Source organism: Thamnophis sirtalis, unplaced genomic scaffold (genome assembly GCF_051295495.1).
Source record: "Thamnophis sirtalis isolate CommonGarterSnake01/CBP01778 unplaced genomic scaffold, rThaSir2_p1.2 scaffold_1, whole genome shotgun sequence".
Lineage (NCBI taxonomy): Eukaryota > Metazoa > Chordata > Lepidosauria > Squamata > Natricidae > Thamnophis > Thamnophis sirtalis.
In genome coordinates, this window is record NW_028261381.1 from 65,423,672 (window position 1) to 65,448,572 (window position 24,901).

The following is a 24,901-nucleotide window of genomic DNA, read 5'->3' on the forward strand; positions in this document are numbered from 1 at the left end:
GATGGAATGGTTTTTCAAGACACATTCACCTGTTGTAGTTTGGAACCAAGCAAAAGTATATCCAATTTCTCAGACTTTTCAGAATCATTAAGAATCAATGTTCTACTAGAGGATTTTTTTATTTTATTTTACCAGCTGAAAGGACTGCTGCTATTTCCTTATACTGCATTAGCTTGTGTTTTTCTTGTTTTGTTGCTGCTGACTCTTACTACATTGTTCACCATTCTGTGAACAGCCATTTATATTGAAGAAATGTTAGTTAATATATCTCTTCTGGATATAATAAAGAACTATGTTTTGATTTTGGGGGAATCGCCAGCTTGGTTAGTTGCTTGTTTCTACCAAACTAACCAAACTTGATTTGTTCCTTGTTTCTGCATTATGAAGAAAACTAGAAATAGATATGCATATCAAATATTTTGCCAGGAGTTCTCCTGTTCTGAATATATGTCCATGTAAGAGATTGAGAGAGCAAAGACTTTTCAATAAGAGCAGCCATTTTCCTTTCCAATGGCAGTCCACTCAGGGTCAAGATGGCTTTATTTATTTATTTCAATTTATATAGCCATCCATTTCACTTATGTGACTCTGGGTGGCTCACAAGTATAGAACTGGTCCAGTTCCATCTGGGATGCTTCCAACATCTGGTCTCCTCTTTCTGGTTCACATAGCATGGTCAAAGCCTGAGTGTATGAAGTGAGAGCAAAATGTTGATGCCTGGTTTTTGTCTTCTCATTCTTTATTGGTTCACTTTAGTCTCCAGCCCTGCAGATCTTGTCCAATTTCTTGACTCTCTGACCAGTTTTCTCTTCTCTTCCTAATTGCTGGTCAGCAATAATTCAGGGCTGCAAATTGCCAGCCAATTGCAGGACAAGGCACCCCAGCTGTCAGTCCAGATGGGCATTGCAATGATCTTCCTTGCCAATTTCCTAGGTAGGCAACTTTAGGACTTTCAATTACAAGGAGAATGCCTTGGAAAAATAAAAAGGGTAAGATGAAGCACTTGCTGAATGGCAATCAGAATGTCAGTGTTGCATTAGCAAAACTTAGAAACTTACAGCCCATTGTTTCAAGGGGATAGCTACATACTGCAAAGGAAACAGTGATACCAGCAGGATACCAATCAGTTACAAAACAAATTGTTAGACAGTTACAGGTAGTCTTCAACTTACAGCCGCAATGGAGCCTGCCCACTAATGGTCGTAAAGTGGATCACTCACATGACTGACCCAATTTTATTACCTTTTTTGTGGTTTCTGTCACTAAGCAAACCAAGGCATTTTTGCAAACAAAATGAAAGTAAATGCCAGTTTTTGGCAAAAAGGTCATAAATTATCGTCACTTGACTGATGGGTGCTGCAAACGACGATAAATGCAGGTTGGTTGCCAAGTGCCCAAATGCAGACACGTGACTGTGAGGAAAGGTAGCCACCAGAACTTTGGAACAAGGTCTTAAGTATCTTTTGGGGAGGGGCTGTTATAGATTGGAGACTACCTATATATCCCTCTCCATATTGATCCAGAAAAACACACCATTTCAGCATAAAAGGTAATGGTTCCCCTCGCACATATGTGCTAATTGTTCCTGACTTTAGGGGGCAGTGCTCATCTCTGTTTCAAAGTCAAAGAGCCAGTGCTGTCCGAAGGCATCTTCATGTCTGGTATGACAAAACACTGAAGGCGCATGGAACATTGGTACCTTCCCACCAAAGGTGGTTCCTATTTTTTCTACTTGCATTTTACATGCGAGGTTGGCAGAAACTGGGACAAGTAACTGGAGCTCACTCCATTATGTGGCGCTAGGGATTTGAACTGCCAAACTGTCAACCTTTCTGATCGACAAGCTCAGCGTCTTAGCCACTGAGCCACTGCATCCCACTTCAGCATAGGCAACTTTAAGTCCACAAATGCATCCAAACTTCATATACTGTACGCTCAGAGTCAACTATCCCTTTTTTCTAATAACTGGTCTCAAATTCACAAGTTCATGCTTGCACACATATATTTTTTGCTTCATTTTGAACTGTTGCTTGAAAATGCAAGAGCTGCTATTTTGTTTTGCTGGTCTCAGGTAGCTGGAAATTCTCGATTCCCCATTAGAAATATTGAGAATTTATTAAGGACTCACCATGAGGCTACAACCAGGAGGCATCTAAGAGCAGTTGCCCATTCAGAAACTTAAATAATATCCTGGAGCATTTAAAGAAGAGGCAGGAACATTTAGCAGGAAACAGAGTCTGAAGTATGTATATAGAAATGTGTTGAGACATTCTAATAAACAGCATGGCTTCCAACCAGTATTTTCAATGTTCTGAGCAGCTGGAGGCACTTAGCTGATCTTGACCAATCCTGAAAAATTCAAGGAAGATCAGACCTGATTATTATTACTACTTGAGGTAGTCCTCAAGTTACAACAGTTCATTTAGTGACCGTTTTCCACACTTACAACCGTTGCAGCATCCCCACAGACACATGATCAAAATTCAGATGCTTGGCAAGTGGTTCATATTTATGACAGCTGCAGTGTCCCAGGTCACAGTTCTGCAACCTTCTGACACGCAAAGTCAATGGGGACGCCAGATTCACTTAACAACCATGTTATTAACTTAACAAATGCAATGATTCACTTAGGAATTAGGGCAAGAAAAGCCGTAAAATGGGGCAAATTCACTTAACAAACATTTCACTTAACAACATAAAATTTGGGGCTCGTGGTGGTAACTCGAACACTGCCTGTACTTGGATGGGAGATCACTAGGAAATATCAGACAGTTGGAGTGTTGTTTTTTTAATTAACCTAGAAGAAGACAATGTCAAACCACTTCTATTCAAATAGTCCTTGAATTGTAACTGGAATCTGCCCATTATGGGCACAAGTCATAATGGTCATTAAGTGAGGAGATAGTATGGGTTTGCTCTCTCTGAAGAGGAGATTAAGTGACTGCATGAGTCTTTAAGCAAAGCATAGGGCTAGTGGGGGCCTTGGAAACCTACCACAGGCATCTCCCATTTCACTTCATGAAATGCCCTGTGTTCTTCTTTCTGCCCTCAGGGTCTCTGCAGACCTTGGCCTGCTCCACACCCTGCCATTCACCCAACCAAGAGAGCCTATAGCTGGGTAGCAGAAGCTACCAGTATGTGGGGTGGCTACTGCTTGTGGACCGAGGCCTGCTTCCCACTAGTTCCCACCCAGGAACTTAGAAGGACTCAGAGAGCACCCAACTTGTTGTTGTTGTTAGTTACGAAGTCATGTCCGAACCATCACGACCCCATGGACAATGTTCCTCCAGACCTTCCTGTCCTCTACCATCCTCTGGAGTCCATTTAAGCTCACACCTATTGCTTCAGTGTTTCCATCCAGCCACCTCATTCTCTGTCGTCCCCTTCTTCTTTTGCCCTCAATATTTCCCAGCATTAGGCTCTTCTTCAGGGAGTCCAACTTACCCTTCTATTTTCTGCAGAGAGGCTCTTGGCCAATGCATGGCTTAGCTTTCCTGAGGCTGTCTCTCAGCAACCATGTGCTATTTGGGGGTGGGGTGTCACAAGAATAGCATCTTATTTACAGAATATTTTAAAATTTGAAAACGGGTTATAAGTAGCTTTTAGGATGGAAAGGCCTGTCGTAATTTTGAGCAGACGCTAAGGAAGCAGTCAGGACAACCTTGTACTGTTGCCAAGAAAATTACACAGACATGGGCATGAAACAGTGCTGTCCATGGGGAGGTGGGTCAAAAAAAGGGAAAATTGGTGGCTGTAGTATTGCCTCTTGTCTTTTTTGACCCTATCCCCAACTCTATGGATTGATAGGAAGTCAGCTCATGGTAAGCTTTACTTGATATAAGACATGTTAACTTTCTATCCTGTTTCCCTGAAAATAAGACCTCCCTGGAAAATAAGCCCAATTGGGCTTTGGAGCACATGCGCTAAACTAAGCCCTCCCCTAAAAATAAGCCCTCCCCGAAAATATTGCAGCACAGCAGCAGTCATGATGTGACTATGCTCGGCACCTCCTGCACCTCAAAAATAATAAGACCTCCCCCAAATTAAGGCCAAGTGCTCATTCCAGGGGTCAAAAGAAAATAACACCCTGTCTTATTTTTGGGAAAACACGGTAATGAGAAGCGCACTGTTCAACTGTACAGTAGAAGTGGGCACTGGAGATTCCTGGTGTGGAGGGGGCTATGCTTTTAGGAGATGAGGCTGGAACACGAGAGAGCCAGAGATCTGAGGAATAAAGGGGGGGGGGCAGGAAATCTTGCTGCAACAGATAAAAAGCTGCATTATTTATTTAATCATTAGGCAATGTTTCTGATATATTGCTAAACCAGGCAGTGGGATGCAGTGAAAAGCCAGGAGTTTGCAGAAACACATTCTCTGGAAGAGTTTTAGTAGATGAGAGAAGTCTCCCTGTGCCCTTCTTTATGACATAAAGAAAAAGTCATAATTAAAGAAACAACAGCTCAGAGATTCACTGTGTTAAAATGCAGCATTTACATTGAGGCGGAGAATGGGGAGAGAAAATGCCATCCTCCTTCCCATTTTAAAGTTCAGGGTGGACATTACTTCTTTAATTTACTTTCCAAGAATAGATTTATAAAGCACTTTTTTATTATTTGGAATGATTCTACAACATAATTTTAACTATATGAAATTATTTTAAAAGCTCCTAAGCCACAGAGGCACATTTGCTGTACTTGTTAATTGCTGCACATTCCCTCCTTATTTAAATTCATATATGTTTATTGCTTATTTACTGTATGTTTATCCTACTTTCCAGATAATTACTATGTTCAAAACTGGCTCACATCAACAAAAGCAAGACTGAAGGAATGGTTTTGCCAGTGGGCTTGCAAACTAAGTATGCATGACTCACAAGGGAATATATGGTAAAACAATTGAAAAAGAAATAAAAATGAAATGGAGATACATTAATAAAAAAAAAGGAATGTATTTGCCAGAAAAAAGTTTTAGGTTTTTTTTTTTTAATTTAGAAAAGTTTTACCAAATATTAATTGGTGCATTTCTCATTTGAGGAATGGGTGAAACTGCTTTAGTATAGAAACATGCACATTTAATATAGCTCACCATTGGGGTTCCTATGCAAAAGAGTGAGCGCCTTTGCAGGAAACCACAGCTTCCATTTTTCTGTTAGTTTAGAAAAGCTTCCATTGTCTGTTAATTCAAGACCAAGAGGGCTGCAGTTGTGGCGCAGCCTGCCTCTGTGCTTATCCAATGCCTCCTCCTCTTTGTAGCCCAGCAGTGTGGTAAGCATTGGTGTATCTGAGGAGGGAGGTGGATATATGCATCTCATCCAATAATATTGGGATGACCTGTCCAACACAGGATAGGCAAGTTGCTCTCTTCCTTTCATCTTCTTCCTCCTCTTCATCATGAGGGCAGATTCCCATCTCCCACACCCACTGAAGTCTTCTATCTTTCTAGGCCTGGTAAACAATAATTCTGGAGTGAATTGACCTAGCTGTTATCTCCTGCCATACTACTGAAGGGGAAGGACTAAAATTGGACTTCACAGATCAACCAAGATAATTGCTATGTATGTTGATACTGCTTGCTGCTTGAACAGATGATCCTCCGGCATCTGGGCACGTTCTGAAAAGGCCTACAAAAGCTGGAAGACCTGGAAGCTGAGCAGTTGTGGAGTCAATTCAGTCACTGAACAGAAGGCAAGGATTGAATTTTGAATCTGAAAAACCTCCATTGAAGTGGCTAAGGATTCTATCTTTGTGTTGGCATGGATGACTGCGGAGTTGAGATAGGAACAGGGGTTGGTAGAAATCTAATGGGCATCTGTGTGTTTCTTGTATTCCCCTCACGGGATACAAGTTCACACACATACTCAAGGAAGATCCCTTTTCTTCCCTCTGCATACCTGGGCCATCTCATTTCAAAGCTGCTTCATGAAACACAGAATACAAAGGGGCCCTAGTTAGCCAAAGAGTTGGAGGACCAGTCACATCCTAGCCAGAGGAGGAAAGAGCTTTAACATGTCTAGCAATTCTTACTATCATTGTTGTTAGACTTTCCCAACCTGAGCCCTCTATCTCAATGGCTAGAGATTCTCAGAGTTGTAGTTTCAGTATATCTGAAAGCCACCAGGATGGGATGGGCAGTTCTGGACCCTATTTCTTCTTGATTGACAACAATGAATTCCTCTCGATCCTAGTTTTTTCCTGCTATATGAAAGAGTAGTAGAAGTTTCTTCTACTCCAGGATAATCACTAACTTTCTCTTTCTCTCTTTAATTGATCTTTTACTCTACAAGAAAGCTCAAAATTCTATTCTACCTTTTTACTGTAGAAAATGGGTCTAAACATCATATTAAGCCATAATTTGACTAATGATTGTGTATCATGTAAACCATGATGGCTGAGTTTACACAACAAGCTGAATTAAGTTAACCGCATTAAGACATAATGCAATATCAAAGCCTACCCCCAAAATTTGCCTCACAACATTCAATGATGGCCACCAACTTGCCATACCATCCACAAAGCATCTGCTCCAAAAGTAAGCCCTATGGCATTCATTGAGAATTATTTCCAGCCAGGTAAATGACTATAAGATTGTAGCTTCTGATGGTTTCAAAAAAGTAAATAAATACAGTGGAATTTCCCTAGCCTGGTGCAATATATCCCTTTTGAATTCCAACTGGTGGATTAGAACCCACCATTGTATCTCAGCCAAGCTATGGTAGATTGCTACACCAACATTACCATTTTGAAAACAAATAATAATCAGTTTGAGATGAATGTAAATCATTAGTCTGCAAAGATCGACAATTCTTTTTGAGTTAACATCTGGTCATCAGTATTGAAAATAGGTAGCTGAATTAGACTTACCTATCTTCCTTTAGCAGCTCTAAAATGCTGCCCTAGTTGCCAGACAGATAGTGGATTGGAGAATGTTTCTTCTCTCTGGGAAATCCTGCCTCTGAAATACCTGCCTACTAGGCAGTTATTTATAGGGAGAGAAGGAGACAACGGTCAATGGAAACACAACGAAGAGGAATTTCGGGCTTCCAAATAGACCTAGTGAGATTGCTCCAGAGTTTCTGCAAAGCAGTCAATTACTGTGTTTACAGGGATCCACTATGATACAATAGCAGGAACTGCCTTTACAAAAATCTCTTGTGGTGGGAAAAATGAACAGCTGGTTTTACCTTTGAAGGCATAAGCAAAACCTAAAAGGAAGCAGACAGTTGACTCTTTCCTCCCTGGAAACATCTGGTTAGATAAGTCACTAAAGCTGTTGTACAAAATTGTTGTGATCCTGAGCAAGAAAGAAGGGGAGGTGGAGGGAAAGAAGTACTAACTTTTCCCCACTATTTCTTTCCCAGTTTAAACCTTCTCTCTTTCATTCTGATTCTTTTTCTGTATACATAAGAAAATAAATGGAAATTTGGTCTGCCTAATGCTGGATAGGATCAGATTGCCTAACTACTGATGATGAAGTTGGCTATTCTTTCCTATTCTTTCCTTATTCATGTAAATGTTCAGAAGACAAGCCAATTAAATAATGATCAACATACTATTTCTGTAACTGGTTCACTAATAGTGCATAAAACAATTGTACCTGCATTATGCCTTTGTAATGAGCATATGCTGCCCTTCAAACTAAATGAATAATGTATTTATGTAGCACTGATGTTGTTATCTAATTGATGTTTGGTAATGAAACATCTGCAGGAAAACCACCAAGCTCAGAGAAATCAAAGATCCCACAGTTCAACCCTGAGTTACAAATATTTTCTTCTATCATGCAAGTATTTCAATGTAATAAAAATAATTATCTTAGAACAGCAACAAGTGTAAGCAAACTAAACAAGTATAATAACTAGACCAGTGGTAAAATTCAATTTTTTTTTTACTACCGGTTCTGTGGGTTGTGGCAGGGGAAGGATATTGCAAAATCTCCATTCCCACCCCACTCTGGGGCCAGCCAGTGGTGGTATTTGCCAGTTCTCCGAATTATTCAAAATTTCTGCTTCTGGTTCTCCAAATTTGTCAGAACCTGCTGAATTTCACCCCTGAACTAGACTCACAGATCATGCTGAATCTTAAAATTAGCTTTGGCCTAACCCAAATCATCCATCCATATACTGTATGCTGCAGACTGGACAGGATGGCGTTGGGACAGCATCTTGTTTAGCCCAGCATCACTAATCTCTGTGCATTATTCAATTCTAAACAAAATAAATAGAAATAAATAAATGGGCAAATGCAACCTCCAGATATCTTTGAGCTTCCCTGGATATAAATGGAACTGTCTTTCAGCTGACTTAAAGGTCATTGATGATACACTTCATTAATTTGCTCAAAGTAAATAATAAGTTTTAATGGCCCTATGCAACCAAGAACCAAGCCCTGGAGGATAATTTTTTGTGATCAAATGATATCTTTTTGGTTCAAATAGCATGGCTAGCAGGGTGCATCCAACCAACTTTTGAACAGGACAGGTAGATTAAAGATTAAATTAAGGTGCCTATGCACCCAAAACACCTCTGGGCCTCAACATCATGTAACAACATATCCAAGAAAGTGGGCTTAATGTGGTGGGACAGTTTCTCCCCTGGCCCATCCATGCATGACACAGTGGGTGGTAGCATATCAAACTAATTATTTTTCAAATAGAAACAAAACAGGAAATGGGCTTATATCTCTGCAGGTCACAATACTTCTTTGACCTAGGCTGATCCCCAAATTTCAGCAGGATTGGATTGGTTAGAATTTGCATGGGAACAATCAGCATTTTGACCTGGAAACAAATTTGGAGCATTGATATTATGTTGTTCAATGTACTACCTCCATTTAATAGAGGGGGGGTCTTATTGGAGGAGTTGAAATATAAGTATCATTTGCCAGACAGTGCAGAGAGGCAATATCTTCAGTTAAAACATTTTTTGACATGATCTAGATGTGGGCCAGCAGCTTTAAGTGCTTCTCTAGCTCTAGAGGATTTAACATATTGTTTATAATAATAAGCCTGTAACAGCTATTTATAAAAGGCTATTAGAACACATTAAAGTAGACATCCAAGAATATTGGGAAATATTGGGTATGTAAGCATTAATGTTTATCACTACACTGTCTTCTGGGCCTGTGTCACATTTCCGTATGTTTAAAATTATTGTTAATTCAACATCAACAATGCAATTATTTCGCACGTGGATACCTATCATTTTTAAGAAAGAAATTGATAGTTTCAACTCACTACTGGAGACGTTATGCTTAAAAAGCAACACTGGTTCATGCCAGATGTCACCAAGCGCCACAAGGGTACTCTCTGGATAGAAATTGTTTTACGCATTAATTCTGTTCTCAGAGACTCATTCCTTTTATAGAGGCTTACATTCCTTTGAATTATATATCAATGGTTTGGAAACTAACAGGAAGATAATGGAAATAAATATTGTCTGCTTTTATGATCACAAAAAAGGATACTATAAAGCTGGAAGAACATCCATTTGCCATCAATTATACAATGGTCTAAAGAACTCATTTCTCTTTCTATATTTGAACATAGATTTTATCACCAGGAGTCCATCTTGGAGGACTATTTAGAAATTGGACCACATATATGAGTGTATAAGATTTTCTTTTATATTGTTGATATTATCAATAATTTAATTTATGATGTGATATGACTATATTCTTAGTTTTATTTAGTACCTAAGAGGTGTATGTGGCTTTTTCCCCCTTTTCCCCACTTTGAGTATACACATACATGGATGACAGTGGTGCTGTCTTCTGATTATACATAGGTTTGGATTGTGGGGGGGGGAATCAATTTATAGTAATCCTTAGTATAACTCAAGTTGTTTTCTAACTGCTAGTTAGAACACAATCACCCCATTCTTGACTTGGCATTAACAATACCAACATAGAACTGATAGTTGAGCCCACTGTCAGTTACATTGAGCTGACTTCTTTCCTTTTGTTTGAATCATTGCCCAGTGGTGTTGTCCTGGTTTGTGGGTGAACCACTCATTAGAAGCAGTTGGTTTTTCCTCTTTGTTCTTCTCCCCTTCAGCGTATGGCCAACCGAGGTGGTATTCAGCCAGTTCTCTTCGGTTCGGCTGAACTGGGAGCAGCTGCTGCAGGAGACTCCACCCATCCCGACATAATGTGCGAGCACTGTGCATTTGCAGAAGGCTGTGCGCATGCACAAAAACTCACATTTGTGAACCAGTAGGTAAGGTAAATGAATCCCATCGCTGATTGCCAACCAATGTAAGAAAACAGCAATCAGGAGCCTATAGTGTCAGGATTCCAAATAGCATCCAAAATTAAATCAGAGTCCAAGGCAAAGCCCTCCATGGTAGTGGATCTGGGTACTTGAGAGACCGCCTCCTGCCAATTATCTCCTTGCGACCTATTAGATCACACAGATTAGGCCTCCTCCGAGTTCCATCTGCCAGTCAGTGTCGACTGGCAACTACGCGGAGGAGAGCCTTTTCAGTAGTAGCTCCAACCCTTTGGAACGATCTCCCTGTGGAGATTCGTACCCTCACCACCCTCCAGACCTTCCGCACAGCCCTCAAGATCTGGCTATCCCGTCAGGCCTGGGGTTAAAGATTATAATCCGTCCCCTCCCGAATGATGAATGTTGCTTTCACTTTTAATTACGTACTGTTTTTATATGTCATTGTGTGTACTCCCTTCCCTATACGTTGTAAGCTGCCCTGAGTCCCCTCAGGGAAAAGGGCAGCCTATAAATAAATTTATCTAAATCTAAATCTATTGCTCAAAGTTCCAATTTATTAAAAGAGCCATGTTGGCACATCTGGGAAAACCTGAATCTGAGCTTCCTTGGTTCCCCCTACCCAGTTGAGAGTTCATGATCTTGCCCCACACCCACAAGTCCATCACATGGTCCAATCTTCCACTGCCATGCTGGCAGTTCCACCCATCCAGTTCCGGTCAGGTGCAGAGGTGTACAGACAAAGGATGACATTGGATTCTAGAAAGGAATTTTATTTTGACAACATCTCATTCTACTCCTTACTATTTCCTTTCCCAATTCCCCACTATTGAAACAGCATAGTAGAATAGAATATTAGTGTGGCAGGCCAAAGATTGAATTGAATTGAATTGAATTTATTGGTCTTGTATGCCGCCCACTCCCGAAGGACTCCGGGCGGCTTACAATAAACAAAGGAAGGGGATAAATAGACAAATAGACAAACAACAATTTAAAATACACAACATCCATAGTTCCCGTGGGGCTGACTATTTCAACAGCCCCCCAGCCTGCCGGAGCAGCCAGGTCTTTGTGGCTTTGCGGAAGTCCAGGAGAGTAGTAAGGGTCCGGATCTCGACGTGGAGCTCATTCTAGAGGGCTGGAGCTGCAACAGAGAAGGCTCTCTCCCGGGGGATCGCCAGCCGACATTGGCTGGCAGATGGGATCCGGAGGAGGCCTAGTCTGTGCGATCTGATCGGTCTATAGGAGGTAATTGGCAGGAGGTGGTCTCTCAGGTACCCAGGTCCGATGCCATGTAGGGCTTTATAAGTAACGACTAGCACCTTGAAGCGAGTCCGGAGACTAATAGGTAGCCAGTGCAGCTCGCGGAGGATATGTGTAACGTGGGTGTACCTGGGTGCACCCACGATGGCTCGTGCGGCTGCGTTCTGGACTAGCTGAAGTCTTCGAACACTCTTCAAGGGCAGCCCCATGTAGAGTGCGTTACAGTAATCCAGTCTTGAGGTCACAAGGGCGTGAGTGACTATCTGAAGGGCCTCCCGATCCAGGTAGGGTCGCAATTGGTGCACCAGGTGAACCTGGGCAAAGGTCCCCCTGGTCACAGCCAACAAATGGTGTTCTAAAGTCAGCTGGGGGTCCAGGAGGACTCCCAAATTGCAAACCCTCTCTGAGGGGCATATAATTTCACCCCCCAGCCTGAGAGATGGAATATTGGCCAATCTTTGGGAGGGAACATCAGTAGCCACTCGGTCTTGTCTGGATTGAGTGCCAACTTGTTTATTCCCATCCAGACCCTAACAGCCTCCAGGCAGTGGCACATCACTTCTACTGCTTCACTGAGTTGGCACGGGGGCGGACAGATACAGCTGCGTATCGTCCGTATATTGGTGGTATTTGATCCCATGCCGGCGTATGATCTCACCCAGCGGCTTCATGTAGATGTTAAATAGGAGGGGGGACAGGACCGAACCCTGCGGCACCCCATAGTTGAGGGGCCTTGGGGTCGACCTCTGCCCTCCGACCAACACCGACTGCAACCTGTCTGAGAGGTAGGAGGAGAACCATCAAAGGATGGTGCCTCCCACTCCCACCTCTCGCAACCGTCGCAGAAGGATACCATGGTCGATGGTATCGAAGGCCGCTGAGAGGTTAAGGAGCACAAGGATAGAGGGGTGACCCCTATCCCTGGCTCGCCAGAGATCATCGATCAGCGCGACCAAAGCAGTTTCCATGCTGTAACCAGGCCTGAAACCCGACTGAAAGGGATCCAGATAACCGGTTTCATCCAAGGACCGTCGGAGTTGAGAGGCCAAATGTTCATCCAATGTACATCCAACTGGTGATAAGCCAGTTTTGCACTATACAGGCAAACCTGGCACAACACTATTGGAATCATAGAATGGTCACTAGGACAAAGCCTGTGTTCATGGGGAATCCTGGCTTGCCAAGGCCATTTAGTATTGATGAAAAATGCAGTAAAGGAGATCATTTTTGTCTATTAAGTTGCTGATCAAACTATAAGATCAAAGCTAATAGGGGTGAGGAAATGTATTCAAAAAGAAGTACAAGTATTTTTAAAAAATACATCTAGGGGTTAAGGGAGAGAATAAAGAATGGCACAAATATCTCATGTTAGTGTTAGAAGCTATGGTGAATGGGAAAATATAAAACTGCAATTTAATAATCTTAAAACTTAGTAGAACATTCTTTAAAACCAAGGGCAGAACAGTTTGAGCAGAAAGAGCGTTTATTTGGACTCAATGCAAAGTGGGTTGTTTTAAAACCCCGAAGTAAATAATATTTTAAGGAGACAGGTTGTCTTTAAATGGTTATGTATATTGAAACTCATAACTGCTTTTGCATACCAGCAAAAAACAAAGTTTGCTAATTCTGACTTTAAAAAGAGATGTTGGCATCTTGCACATTTTAAATCATTTATAGCTTTACCACAGGAAATGGAGCTTTGCTCAGCTGTCAAAATAAAATAAGAGTTTTTATCTACAGAAAGGAAAATGCAGCATAGTTAGATATGCACTTCTAAATTTCAGAAAAGCCCTTTAAGAAGTACTTATACAACAAGCAGCATCTCATAGATAAAAATCTTTAAGTCAAAGGGAGTACATAAGATTTTGAACTTCCCATAATTAAGGTACTGAAAATACAACTGCATATTATTTCAGTGAATAGTAAATATGGATGAGTGGTTTAAGAATCATTGTAGATGCATAGGGGGCCTTATGACTACGCTAAGAATTAAAAGGGGCAATGGAAGCTGGGTGCAATCACTAAGGAAGGATACCAGAAGATAACTAAAACCGGCAGAAAGCAAAATTAACACTCAAAAAGCTAAGAGTAAGGAAAAGAGGGTTCTTTTTAAATTATGTAAACAGTAAGAGGAAGAAATAGGAAGAAGTGGGCTTGCTTCTAGGAGAAGATGGTGGTGGGGTAACAGGTGACACAGAGAGGACATCCTACTTTCCTACTTTGGGCTTCTCTGCAAAGGAGAATGGTGTTCAAATAGACCTAAAGATAAAGCTGATATAAGCAGGAAGTGGAACTTCAAGGTAAGTAAAGAGGTAGAACATAGAATAAGAGAGTTGGAAAGGACCTTGGGGGTCTTCTAGTCCTCCAGCCCACTGCTTGAGCAGGAAAGCTTATATCATTTTAAACAAGTAGCTGTCCAGTCTCTTCTTAAAACCAGCAGATAGGGAATCCACAACTTCTGAAGGCAAAGCATTCCACTGGTTGTTCTCATCATTGGGAAATTTCTCCTTAGTTCTAGGTTGTTTTTCCCTTTGCTTCAGTCCATTATTTTCTCTTTGCTTCAGTCCATTATTTCTTGACTTGCCTTCTGGTGCTTTAGAAAACAAGTTGACCCCCACATCTTAGTAGTGGGGAAGCATCAGCTTACCATGAACAAGTTAAACCTTTAAGGCAAGAATCCTAACCTGGTGCTTCCTCGCTACTAAAGATGTGGGGGTCAACCTTGTAGTGTGTCATTTTCGCTGTGATCTGTGAGAAGAGATTGAAACACATATGGTGCCAAACAACTGGAAAGGAGTTGATGCAATTCCAAAAGTGGTGGGGAGGACCTGAGTGCAAACTTTCTTGACAATAACTAGTTCGTCGATCATGCAAATGCAGTGGACATAATATATCTTGATTTCAGTCAACCATTCAACAAAGCCTTCTTTGTGATTCCAATCAAGAAGATGGCAAAATGTGACTGTGCTAAGCTATCATTACTTGGAACATGCTTGATTGAACAGGAGCTCCAGGGTTAAAACATTATCAGATTGGCAGGTGACAAAAAGACAGGAGGATAGCAACCCTTTAAAGCAGGAGTTTTCAGGCGAGGTGTACAGTTTGGAGAGCTGCAGAGAGAGTGCAAGGGAAGGGTGAAGAACCTTTTTATTGTACATTGTTGCAATCAATCATTGTTTCTCAAAGTTTCATTGAATTGTTTTCATTGTTCATGTGTGTTCATATGGAGGCTTGGATTTTAAAGGGATGGGTGGGTCTGTATATTAAGATTATACTAAAGGGAGGTGCAATGGCAAAAGGTTTAAGAACTCCATCTTGGAGGGAATATTTAATAACAAGCTAGAAAAAATGGTCAGAAACAAGTAAGATACATTTCTTTTTTAAAAAAAAAATCCCCCAAAACTTTTATGGTGGTATTTTCGGACTATTTAGAAGACCAATTTGTGGAGATAAACTCCATTGGAGAGTGAAAAGGTCGAACGCAGATAGCTCCAGAGCTGATGATGGGCAGAAGCTGGAGTCCACAGTCTTCTGGTCTGGCTTGCACTGATCTGCAATCTTGTATTTCACTTTCTCAGTATCAAAAACTTCTCCCTCTTGATGTTTGGGCTTATGCAGCTTTTTCTTCTTGAAGTAAACATCACTGAGATGCTTTAGAACTTTGACCCCCGAGATATCAACCTTAGTCAAAGTGGCAATGACAAATTTTTGGTGAGCTCTGTGCAGAGGGACAAAGGGCCAAAGGGCCCTGTCATAGGCAACAGTCCACTTCCAAGCTGCTTCAAGAAAATCACCCGCTTGCCCCTGTGGCAGCCAGTGAGAAGAATCACCACCATTCCCAGGGAAGATACATTTCATCAGGAACAAATATAAAGCTTTTTATTTGGGCATGAAAAACGTAAGGCATGGATATAAGCAGCAGAACATGCAGAAAAGATCTGGGTGTGTTGGTGGTCCAACATGAGCCAATACTATGATGCAGCTGTAAGAAGCAGCAAATACAATGCTGCATCAACACAAGAAGTATAATCAAAAGAAATCAATCAATCAGAATGGAGCTGGAAGGGATCTTGGAGGTCTTCTAGTCCAACCCCCTGCTTGAGCAGGAGACCCTATCATTTCAGACACGTGACTGTCCAGTCTTTTCTTAAAAACCTCCAGTGGTGAAGCACCTACAATTTCTGAAGACAAGCTGTTCCACTGATTAATTGTTCTCACTGTTTGGAAGTTTCTCCTTAATTCCCGGTTGTTTCTCTCCTTGATTAGTTTCCATCCATTGTTTCTTGTCTTGTCTTCTGGTGCTTTTAAAAATAAGTAGACCCCCCTTCTCCTTTGTGGCAGCCCCTCAGATACTGGAATGCTGCTATCATGTCACCCTAGCCTTGCTTTTCTCTAGATTAGCCAAATTCCTGCAACCGTTCTTCACACATTTTTGTCTCCAGATCTTTAATCATCTTAGTTGTTCTTCTTTGCACTTTTTCCAAAGTCTCAACATCCTTTTTGTAATGTGGTGACCAAAACTGGATGTGGTATGACAGGTGTGGCCTTACTAAGACTTTATAAAGTGGTACTAATACTTCACATGATTTTGATTCTATGCCTCTGTTTATACAACCAAGGATTATATTCGCTTTTTTGGCTGCTGCTGCACACTACTGGCTCATGTTTAAGTGATGATCCAAGGTCCCTCTCACAGTTATTGTTTTTGAGTCAGATTTCATCTAATCTGTATTTTTGGTTTTTCCTGCCTAGGTGAAAAACCTTGCCTTTCTTAAATTTCATTTTGTTGGATAGGTCCCATTGTTCAGGCCTGTCAAGATCTTTTTGGATCCTGAGCTTGTCTTCTGGGGTGTTGGCCATTCCTGCCAGCTTAGTGTTGTCTGCAAATTTGATGAGTTCCCCTTCTATTCCCTCATCTAAGTCATTTATGAAGAGTACTGGGCCCAAGATGGAAACTTGTGATGTCCCACTGTTTACTTCCCTCCATGTAGAGGTTTAGGGACTACTTGTTGAGTCTGGTTTGTCAGTCAGTTACAAATCCATCTGGTGGTGATGCTGTCTATCCCACATTTTTTTAGCTTATCAAGAAGTACCATATTTTTCGGAGTATAAGATGAACTTTTCCTCCCCCCCCCAATAACAACATGGAAATGTTGGTCTTCCCAAAGACCCTCCCCCACTTCCCATTTTTGCAAAAAACAGGTGAATAACGGAGGCATTTTTGCCTTCCCCCAGCTCCCAGAAGCACTCTGCAGGTTTCAGCAGGGCTGGGGAAAGGCAAAAATGCCCCCATTTTTGCAATAAAACCTGCCCATTTTCTGCCCATTTTGCAAAAACTGGGGCATTTTATGTGAGCCACCCTGAGTCCCCTCAGGGAAAAGGGCGGCCTACAAATTTCAATAAAAAAATTTCAATAAATTCCCCCAGCCTTCAGAATGCTCCTGGGGGCTGGGGGGGGGCAAAAACTTTTTTTTTATTACTTACCTCTTCGAAATATTGGTGCGTCTTATACACTGGTGCATCTTATGGTCCGAAAAATATGGTAGGTTATGTTCTACTTTGTTAGATGCCTTACATAAGTCTAATTATACTATAACCATACTATGTCCACAGCATTTAACTGATCTACTAATTTAGTCACATTGTCAAAGAATAAAATAAGATTGGTCTGGCATCCCTTTATTCTTTGTTGGTCTGCCCATACCTAGAAAATTCGGTGCTCTGTTTTCAAAAGGACTCTGAAAAACTGGAGCGTATCCAGAGGAGAGCAACCAAAATGATAGGCAGAAAAAATCCTATGAATAAGACTTGGTGGCAATGAATGTCTACCTAGAGAGAAGACAGGGATGAGACATGGTAACTGTCTACAAGCATCTGAAAGGCTGTTGAAGACAGGGCAGAATTATTCAAAGTTATTTCAGAAGACAGCACAAAAGACAAGGGATTTTAATTACAAGTCAAATTAGGTTGAATATCAGGAAGAATTTCCAGATAGTTAAGAGCTGTTCTCAGCTATTGAACTGACAGCATGTGATGCACCTAAAGTTTGGATAATCATTTGCTAGGGGTACTGAAGTAAGGGATTTCTGAATTGAGCAGGGAACTGTATTAGAGGATCCTTATTCCTCTATCCTACAATTCTGATGTTCAGTATGATTCAATATTTCAGCAATTACAAGTTTCAAACCACTATCAGCATCATCGGCATGATCTCATCCTCCATCCTAATGTGCTGCTTTTGAGCTTGTGGTCGGGGAGGTGGATGCTCTTCTTAGGAGGGCAGGAGCAGAGGTGGTATTCAGCAGGTTCTGACCAGTTTGGGAGAACTGGTAGTGGAAATTTTGAGTAGTTTGGAGAACCGGTAAATACTACCTCTGACTGGCCTCGCCCCATCTATTCTCTGCCTCCTGAGTCCTAGCTGATCGGGAGGAAATGGGGATTTTGCAGTATCCTTCTCCTGCCAGGTCTACCAAGCCATGCCCCTCCAAGCAATGCCCACAGAACCGGTAGCAAAAAAAATAATAATCCCACCACTGCGGGAGGACCCGCTGAGACCAGAGGCTGGCCTTGGATTCTTCCACAGGTAAAGCCCATCCTATGTCACCTCCAGCCTGTCCACTTGGTGGACCTTTCACCTCAAAAGCCCTGCCCAGCACTATCACATTTTACTGGGGTGGGATTCCTGGGAGGCGGGGGTTATAGCAAAGGTTGAAGAAGAAAAAACCACAGGCACAATACAGTAGCACTGGCAAACACCTTTTGTTCAGCATCCTCTGGGCCGTTGACCAATCCCGATTCCTAATCCCCAATCCTAGAAATTGGAAGAGGGGGAGAGCATTGCAATTAAAAATGGAAATCGACGATTTCAAGCTGGGGAATAGATAGGAGACATGAGAACCACCTGAGCCGCTTAAGGCTTGGCCCCCCACCTACACCCGGATCGTAGGACACCCCACCCCCGGCTCCCGGCAGCTAGTCGGCCTCCGAAACGCCTAATATCCAGCGACCGTCCGGCGTCTGAGGAGGGAGCGTGAATTAACGCTGTGGGTGCGATTTGGATGTTCGGGGCTTCGCACAAAAAGTGGAAGGAAGTTTTTGCAGCGCCTTGCCTGTCTGTGTACAGTACAGCGCACGGTGGTATAAGGCGCTTCTCATACTCCGGCCAGGAAGGGAACTAGGGTGGGGGCTGCTAGGAGCCGCGGAAAGGGGTTCCGATCCCGGTCCGGTCCCGGGAGAAGAAGTCGAAGGGAGCCGGACAGGCGTCGCGGCGCAGGGCCTTTTGGCAGGCTGCCGAATGAGAAACTAGGACTCCCGCTCGCCGGCTGCCCTTTCGCCGGCCTGAGCGTTTGCAACGCTCTTGGCCGAGCGGAGCTCACACCCTTGCCTCCTTTTGGACGGAGCGGTCACTAAGCGCGGTCCGTCTGGTCGTGGGAAGCCCCGCGGGCGAAGGGGAGCGGAAAGGCCGGCCTTCAAAGGCTCGGAAAGTGCCGGGAAGATTTTGCAAAGGCGCCCGGAAAGATTGCAGCGCTGTGAGAACAAGCTCACTTCGCTCCCAGCGGGACGCAGCTCCTGGTCACAGGTGAGTCTCAAAGCGCTCCGCTTCGCCTTCTCGTCCTCAACTCCCCCGGGAGGGACCCCCATGGCTTGGCAGGGAGCGAGGCTGGGTCGTTCCGAGTGGCAGAGGGGTCAGATCGCCGGGCGGAAAGTCTTTCATTGCCGCCCCGGGTAGTAGGATGGCTGGGTTCGTCTTTCCCAGGGAGTCCTCCACACTCGCCTTTCGTTAGACGTGCGAAGGGAGCGCCCAAGGTGCCCGCTTGGCTCCCTCCCAGCAGGAAGGTCCCGCAAGATGCCTGGAGGATTCAACCCAGCGCGGCGGTGGGTGGGTGGGTGGATGGGAGAAAGCAGCGGAGGAAACGCTGGAGCCCTCCGTCTCCTCTCCAGTTCATGCAGCAGAAGGGCTTTCCGCTTGCCCTGGCCGGTGCAAAGCGTCAGCGACGTCCTCGATCAGTCCGCTTGGGCGAAGGACAAACTGCACCCGAGGCTGGGGAAGAGGCAACCCTCCTGTCACAGGATCTGATCCTGCGTTGCCGAAAATAAGCCGGCAGGTCCTCCCGACCAGTCGCCTCTTTCGCAGCTTTCGGAGAACTTGTTGGGAAAGGCTGGTCTCCAGTGAAGCTGGAAAGAGCGGCGAGGTTTGGAAAGGTTTGGCCAGCTGGTCGCTGAGATCCGCTCTGGAAGTGGACCCCTGGAGCCTCCCAAGCGGTTCTGGCTTTAAGAAAAACTCCAACTCGGAGGCAGCTCTAGGCAGGTTTCATGCCGCCTTTCCCGACCAAGTTGCTTTTCAGTTATACTAGACCATACTTTCCATTATGCTCAGGCTGTTGGGAACTGCTGTCCGAGGCGCATGGGTGGTTGCTAATTAGGAAAGGCTGATTTAATTGAACTAATGCTTTTAGTGGTGGGATGCTTTCCAGTCATTTTTTTTTAAAGTCCTGGTGAGGCTCCAAATAAGACCCTGCAGTTTTCTTGGCAAGGCTTTTCAGGAGTGGTTTTCCATTACCTGCTTCCTAGGGCTGAAAAAGAGTGACTGGCTCAAGGCACTCAACTGGCTTTGTGCCCAAGGTGGGACTAGAACTCATGGTCTTCTGATATCTAACCAATGTCTTGGTCACTATAATCTGTCTCTCAGAGCAATTTAAGGGTTATCAAATTTAGATCATCCAAGCAACTTTAAAAACAAAGCAGTAGCAAGACCACACTTTATATCTAACAGTTAAAATCAGGAGACCCCCAACTGAGTCTTGCGCTAGTTTATTCACTGTTGTTGGCATTTGTTTGGCCTATTTATCTTACGTCAAAGTTTTTTGGGGGGGGGAAATCTAGAAAAATGCTGGCTTAAGGAATACTTTAGTATAAACAATTTTAAAAGCAAGCCCAGCCAGAGGAAATGGATACTGCCATTCACAATTTTGAAAATACCCTGGAGCTAAAACCAGAGACTTTATTCTGTTTTAGTCATCCTGTTCATTCATATGATTCAAGGGTACCATTGCCATTAATTGATCTGCTTAGTAAAAGCATCCATCCAAGTGGTAGCAAGTGACATAATTAAACTGAAGTTCAGTCTTCTCCAACTTCATGCCTGCCAATACACACACACACACACACACACACACAGAGTAAGGATACAAGCAACAATTTGTTTTCGTAGATTTTCACAGGTACAGGTATGCAGGTCTTGGCATATTCGGGTCTTTTTCTGTGTAAGATTGAGAGTATTTTAGCAATGTTTTGATGAGGTCCCACTCGCCATCTTCAGGCTGGTGCCGTTGGCTTTGTGCTTGTGCAAGCACAAGCACGAAGCCAAATGCACCAGCCTGAAGATGGTGAGTGGGACCTCATCAAAACGTCGCCAAGATACTCTCAATCTTACAATACGCCAAGATATATATATATATATATATATATATATATATATATATATATATATATATATATATATATATATATATATATATATATATATATATATATATATATATATATATATATATATATATATATATATATCCAGCTGGAATGTTTCCAGACATTATGCGACTTCAACATGGAATATCTGCTGCCACTCCAAACCTTTCTTGGAGGGTATGAAGCTTTCATGATAGGCAGCTTCGTTTCTAAGTCTTAATTCTAATCACAGGTTAAGGTTGGCTGTCGATAAGGGCAAAACACGAGTTATTTCTCCCCTGCAGATCCAGTGTGCGACAAACGGCCACAACCAAGCGTCGTTCTCCTGAAACCTTTATGCCACAAAAAGCGTATCACCCTTGTGTGCCTGGCCCAGGGCTTCCGCTACGAGTGGCCGCTGGATGTGATCTGGAAGTGCAATAACAAAAAGATTGACCGACTCTCCTCTGCTACTGAGCCAGTCAAGAAAGAAGGGGAGTGCAACTTCGCCACTGCCAGCCGCCTGAGTGTGTTGGCAGAGGAGTGGCAGAAAGGCTACAACTATTCCTGCCATGTCAAGCAAACGGGGGAGGAGATGAGTGACTGGGTGGAGAGCAGTCCAGACCACGAGACAGGTAAGGAAATGATGGGCAATTAATCAAGCAGCAGGGGCATGAATCAACTAGCTGAGTTCTGCAATCAGGAAGATGTGGCCAGAAAGTGGCTTTGTCTTCTTCCTTTCTGGGCCTTGGAGGTTGATTTACTAATGGTCAAGCCCATCTGCCTCCCGCATCCATGTAGCTGTTTATTATTGGATCAGCCATGTAAAGTCAGAGTTTTACAAGGAAGAGGGTTGAGCAGAACTGACAAAATGGCAAACTATACCCATCACCTCTACTGCCATATACATACACAGAGGGGAAGAGGGAGAGGGAGAGAGAAAGAGAGGGAGGGAGGGAGGGAGGGCGAGAGAGAGTGGGGCCTGCTTAGACTCCAACAGTCAAATTGTTCTGGCAGATGGCTGGGGCAAAAATCCTGCAATTTTCCCTAGAAGCACCAGTAATAAATCACATTTTAAAATTAACAATTTGCTACTTTTGCATGACGTATCCAAGAGGACTGACCAAGACCTGTTACTTATTTATTGAAAGGATTAGCATTCAGTAGAATGATATGGAAAAAGTCCAACTCAAAACATTTGGGTTGCCAGCTTTACAAACTGAATGGGGGAGGGGGTATTAAAATATCAGCCTGAAATGTCTCCTTAAGCGTGCCGCTAGCTTCGGTTACAACAGCAACCTCTTCTTTCCTTCTAGCTTCAGAATCAGCTTCAGGTATCTCTGAGGTTCAACTCAGCCTTTATGCGGGGCAGTTTATATTCCTCCTACTAGGGGTCAAAAGCTTGGCCTACAGTGCTATTCTGGGCATCTACAAGTTCTATAGAAAAAAAGGTAAGAGACAACTGTCTCGGCTAACAAAGAACATTTTTTTTAATTCTGTTTAAATATCATATTGATAGTTTAATTATAATGTATTAAATAAACCACAAATGACTTTACTCACACAACATGCTAAAGCTAAACCAACAAATTATGGTGACATCTTCACGCTAAGGGTAATTAAACCACATTATAGTTTAATGTGAAGTACAAATCCTACCTTTGTATAGCAAAGACCCTGATAGTTGTTGGGTATAAAGTAAACACTCTCTGAGGTGTCTTATTTGGGACATACGCTTAAGTGACAGGCAACCATGTGTTGATGGTCATTGCTGACTGTATTCCTACATCTAAATTTACTTCCTTTGTAGGTCTCTAATTGTGTTACCTGCTACAGCAGTATTCACTCCCTTACCAGCCAAGGCACAGATTTACATCTAGCTGCAGGCCTTTCCCAGTGAAGATCCATTCCATTCTGAAGTTTCCACATCCTTCATCTCAGCATCTTCCTTCCAGAGGGACTCATTGGTCACTTTATATTAAATTGTTCTATGCCTTGAGAAAATTTCAATACATATTTTCTGCCTCACAATAAAGATGTTCTGTTTCCTGATTTTTGTGTGGAAAGTATTAATCCAGGTGGGTTTTCATACTGTCTCCGAATATTGGGTGAGCAAGAGGAAACTGCATCTATTCAGAGGAAATTATGATGACACATTTTTCCCATATAGCTCTCTTCCAAATCACATCACCGCTCTCGTTAAATCCTGGGTCGCCTGTACTTCACATGTTGGTTGGACTTCATGGCATTCAGAATCTTCTGATGTCCTCCATCAAGGCAATGTGAATGTAGAAAGGAACAATGTCACGGTTGGATGGGCAACTTTCATAAAATGTGCTGGAATATGAATCCTGATAATAGCATCATACTGTGCTTCTATCACCATAGTCAACGGAAATGAAAACACAGATGGTTTCATTAGAACTGGTTCAGGGAAAGAAGGAAATAATTGTGATGGTTGCATAGTGGGAGTGAGGATGGATGCCATTCAAGTCATGTCAAACCTATTATCTAAGCTAGGTTTCAGCCTTAGACTCATCCAGGTGCATTTCCCATAATTTCCCAGCCAGCAAGTCTGAGGGTTGGAGGACAAAGTTTGGGATTAGACTTACAACAGCCTAATGAAATCTATTTGTTTGTATATTGGGAACAAAGCTGATAAATGAACAGCACTTTCAGTTTTCATTTTATAGTGTTGTATAGAAAGTACATTGCATCTGCAAGTATCTAGTTAGGTGATTTGAGAGAAATCTTAATCTTATTCTTTTATATTAGTTAATGAAATGTATTGATTTTATTTATCTGTTGATAAACAAATAATTCCCTTAACACTGTCAAACTATTTACTAAGTCTGCATTACGATTACTAATAACCTTCTCATTGTTCCTATCACCCATCTCCTCCCACTTGTGACTGTAACTTTGTTGCTTGTATCCTTACAATTTATATTGATTGTTTCCTAGTATGATTTGATTGCTTATTTGTACCCTATGTCTATCATTAAGTGTCATGCCTTATGATTCATGGCGAATGTATCTTTTCTTTTATGTATACTGAAAGCATATGCACCAAAGACAAATTCCTTGTGTGTCCAATCACACTTGGCCAATAAAGAATTCTATTCTATTCTATTCTATTCTATTGATTAAATCAGATGTTAGGTTTTTTAATGTGAAAGGATAAGGATATAAGTTAAAAGCATGTTTCAAACAATAACCAGTAATCCTTCAGATGAAGAATTTTGCTATGTTCATATAACAAATTGATTCTTGGTTTGCTTAAAAATGGCTTCTGGAATAAACCATAATATGTTTATAAAAGTGAATCTACAGTTTAAACACTGCATTCTAAACCCAAAACCCACATAGATTGATAATAAAGTCCTACTTAAATATAGATTTTTTTTTCAAAATTTCAAAAATATAACACTAGATATATATTTAAGATGGAGAAAGTTAAAACAATATTAATTAAGAGAAATCATAGTCATTAAATTGAACATTCTGCCAAGGTTTAATTTTCTGTCCAATACTCCCAATAAAAAAATGAAAATAAAATATTAAATGGTGGATAAAGACAAGTAACAATTTTGATGGACTAATAAATGATTGAGAATTAAATTTAAGTTACTACTTAACTTAAATTTGAAGGAACAAGAGGGTTCAGCAACTCCAGCCACCTTACTGTCTAACTTGGATTACAGATTGGATCATATCATCATAACATCTTATGGTTGAGTTGCGTTTATTGAAAGAACAGAAATCCCAGATGATTTGTACAAAAATCTTTGGACTGATACAACAGAAATAAATGGCTTGTAGAGAGATCATGCAATAATAAAACACTGTTTTTAAAAATGTGCTAAATACAGGAGAAGAATGACTTATTTCTCACCTAGTTATTAAAAATTTATTTTAATAAAGAGGAAGCAAACTCAGTAGGGAAATAACAATTTATATAAACTGCAAG

The 24,901-nt window shown here is 42.0% G+C and overlaps 1 long non-coding RNA gene and 1 gene segment (V, D, J or C); one reads left to right on the plus strand and one right to left on the minus strand.

The window, feature by feature from the left end:
* Positions 1 to 200: 200 nt before the first annotated feature.
* LOC148049478 (uncharacterized) lies at positions 201 to 7,136 on the minus strand. The gene is made up of 3 exons (XR_015696508.1): positions 6,861 to 7,136; positions 2,129 to 2,349; positions 201 to 971 (listed from the first exon to the last, which is right to left on the minus strand). It is a non-coding gene; the product is annotated as an uncharacterized LOC148049478 (long non-coding RNA).
* Positions 7,137 to 9,244: 2,108 nt separating this feature from the next.
* Positions 9,245 to 24,053, plus strand: LOC106541488 (immunoglobulin heavy constant alpha 1-like). The segment is given in 4 exon segments: positions 9,245 to 9,296; positions 21,237 to 21,566; positions 22,248 to 22,382; positions 22,742 to 24,053. Coding segments are annotated over 4 exon segments (525 nt in total).
* The last annotated feature ends 848 nt before the right edge of the window (positions 24,054 to 24,901 follow it).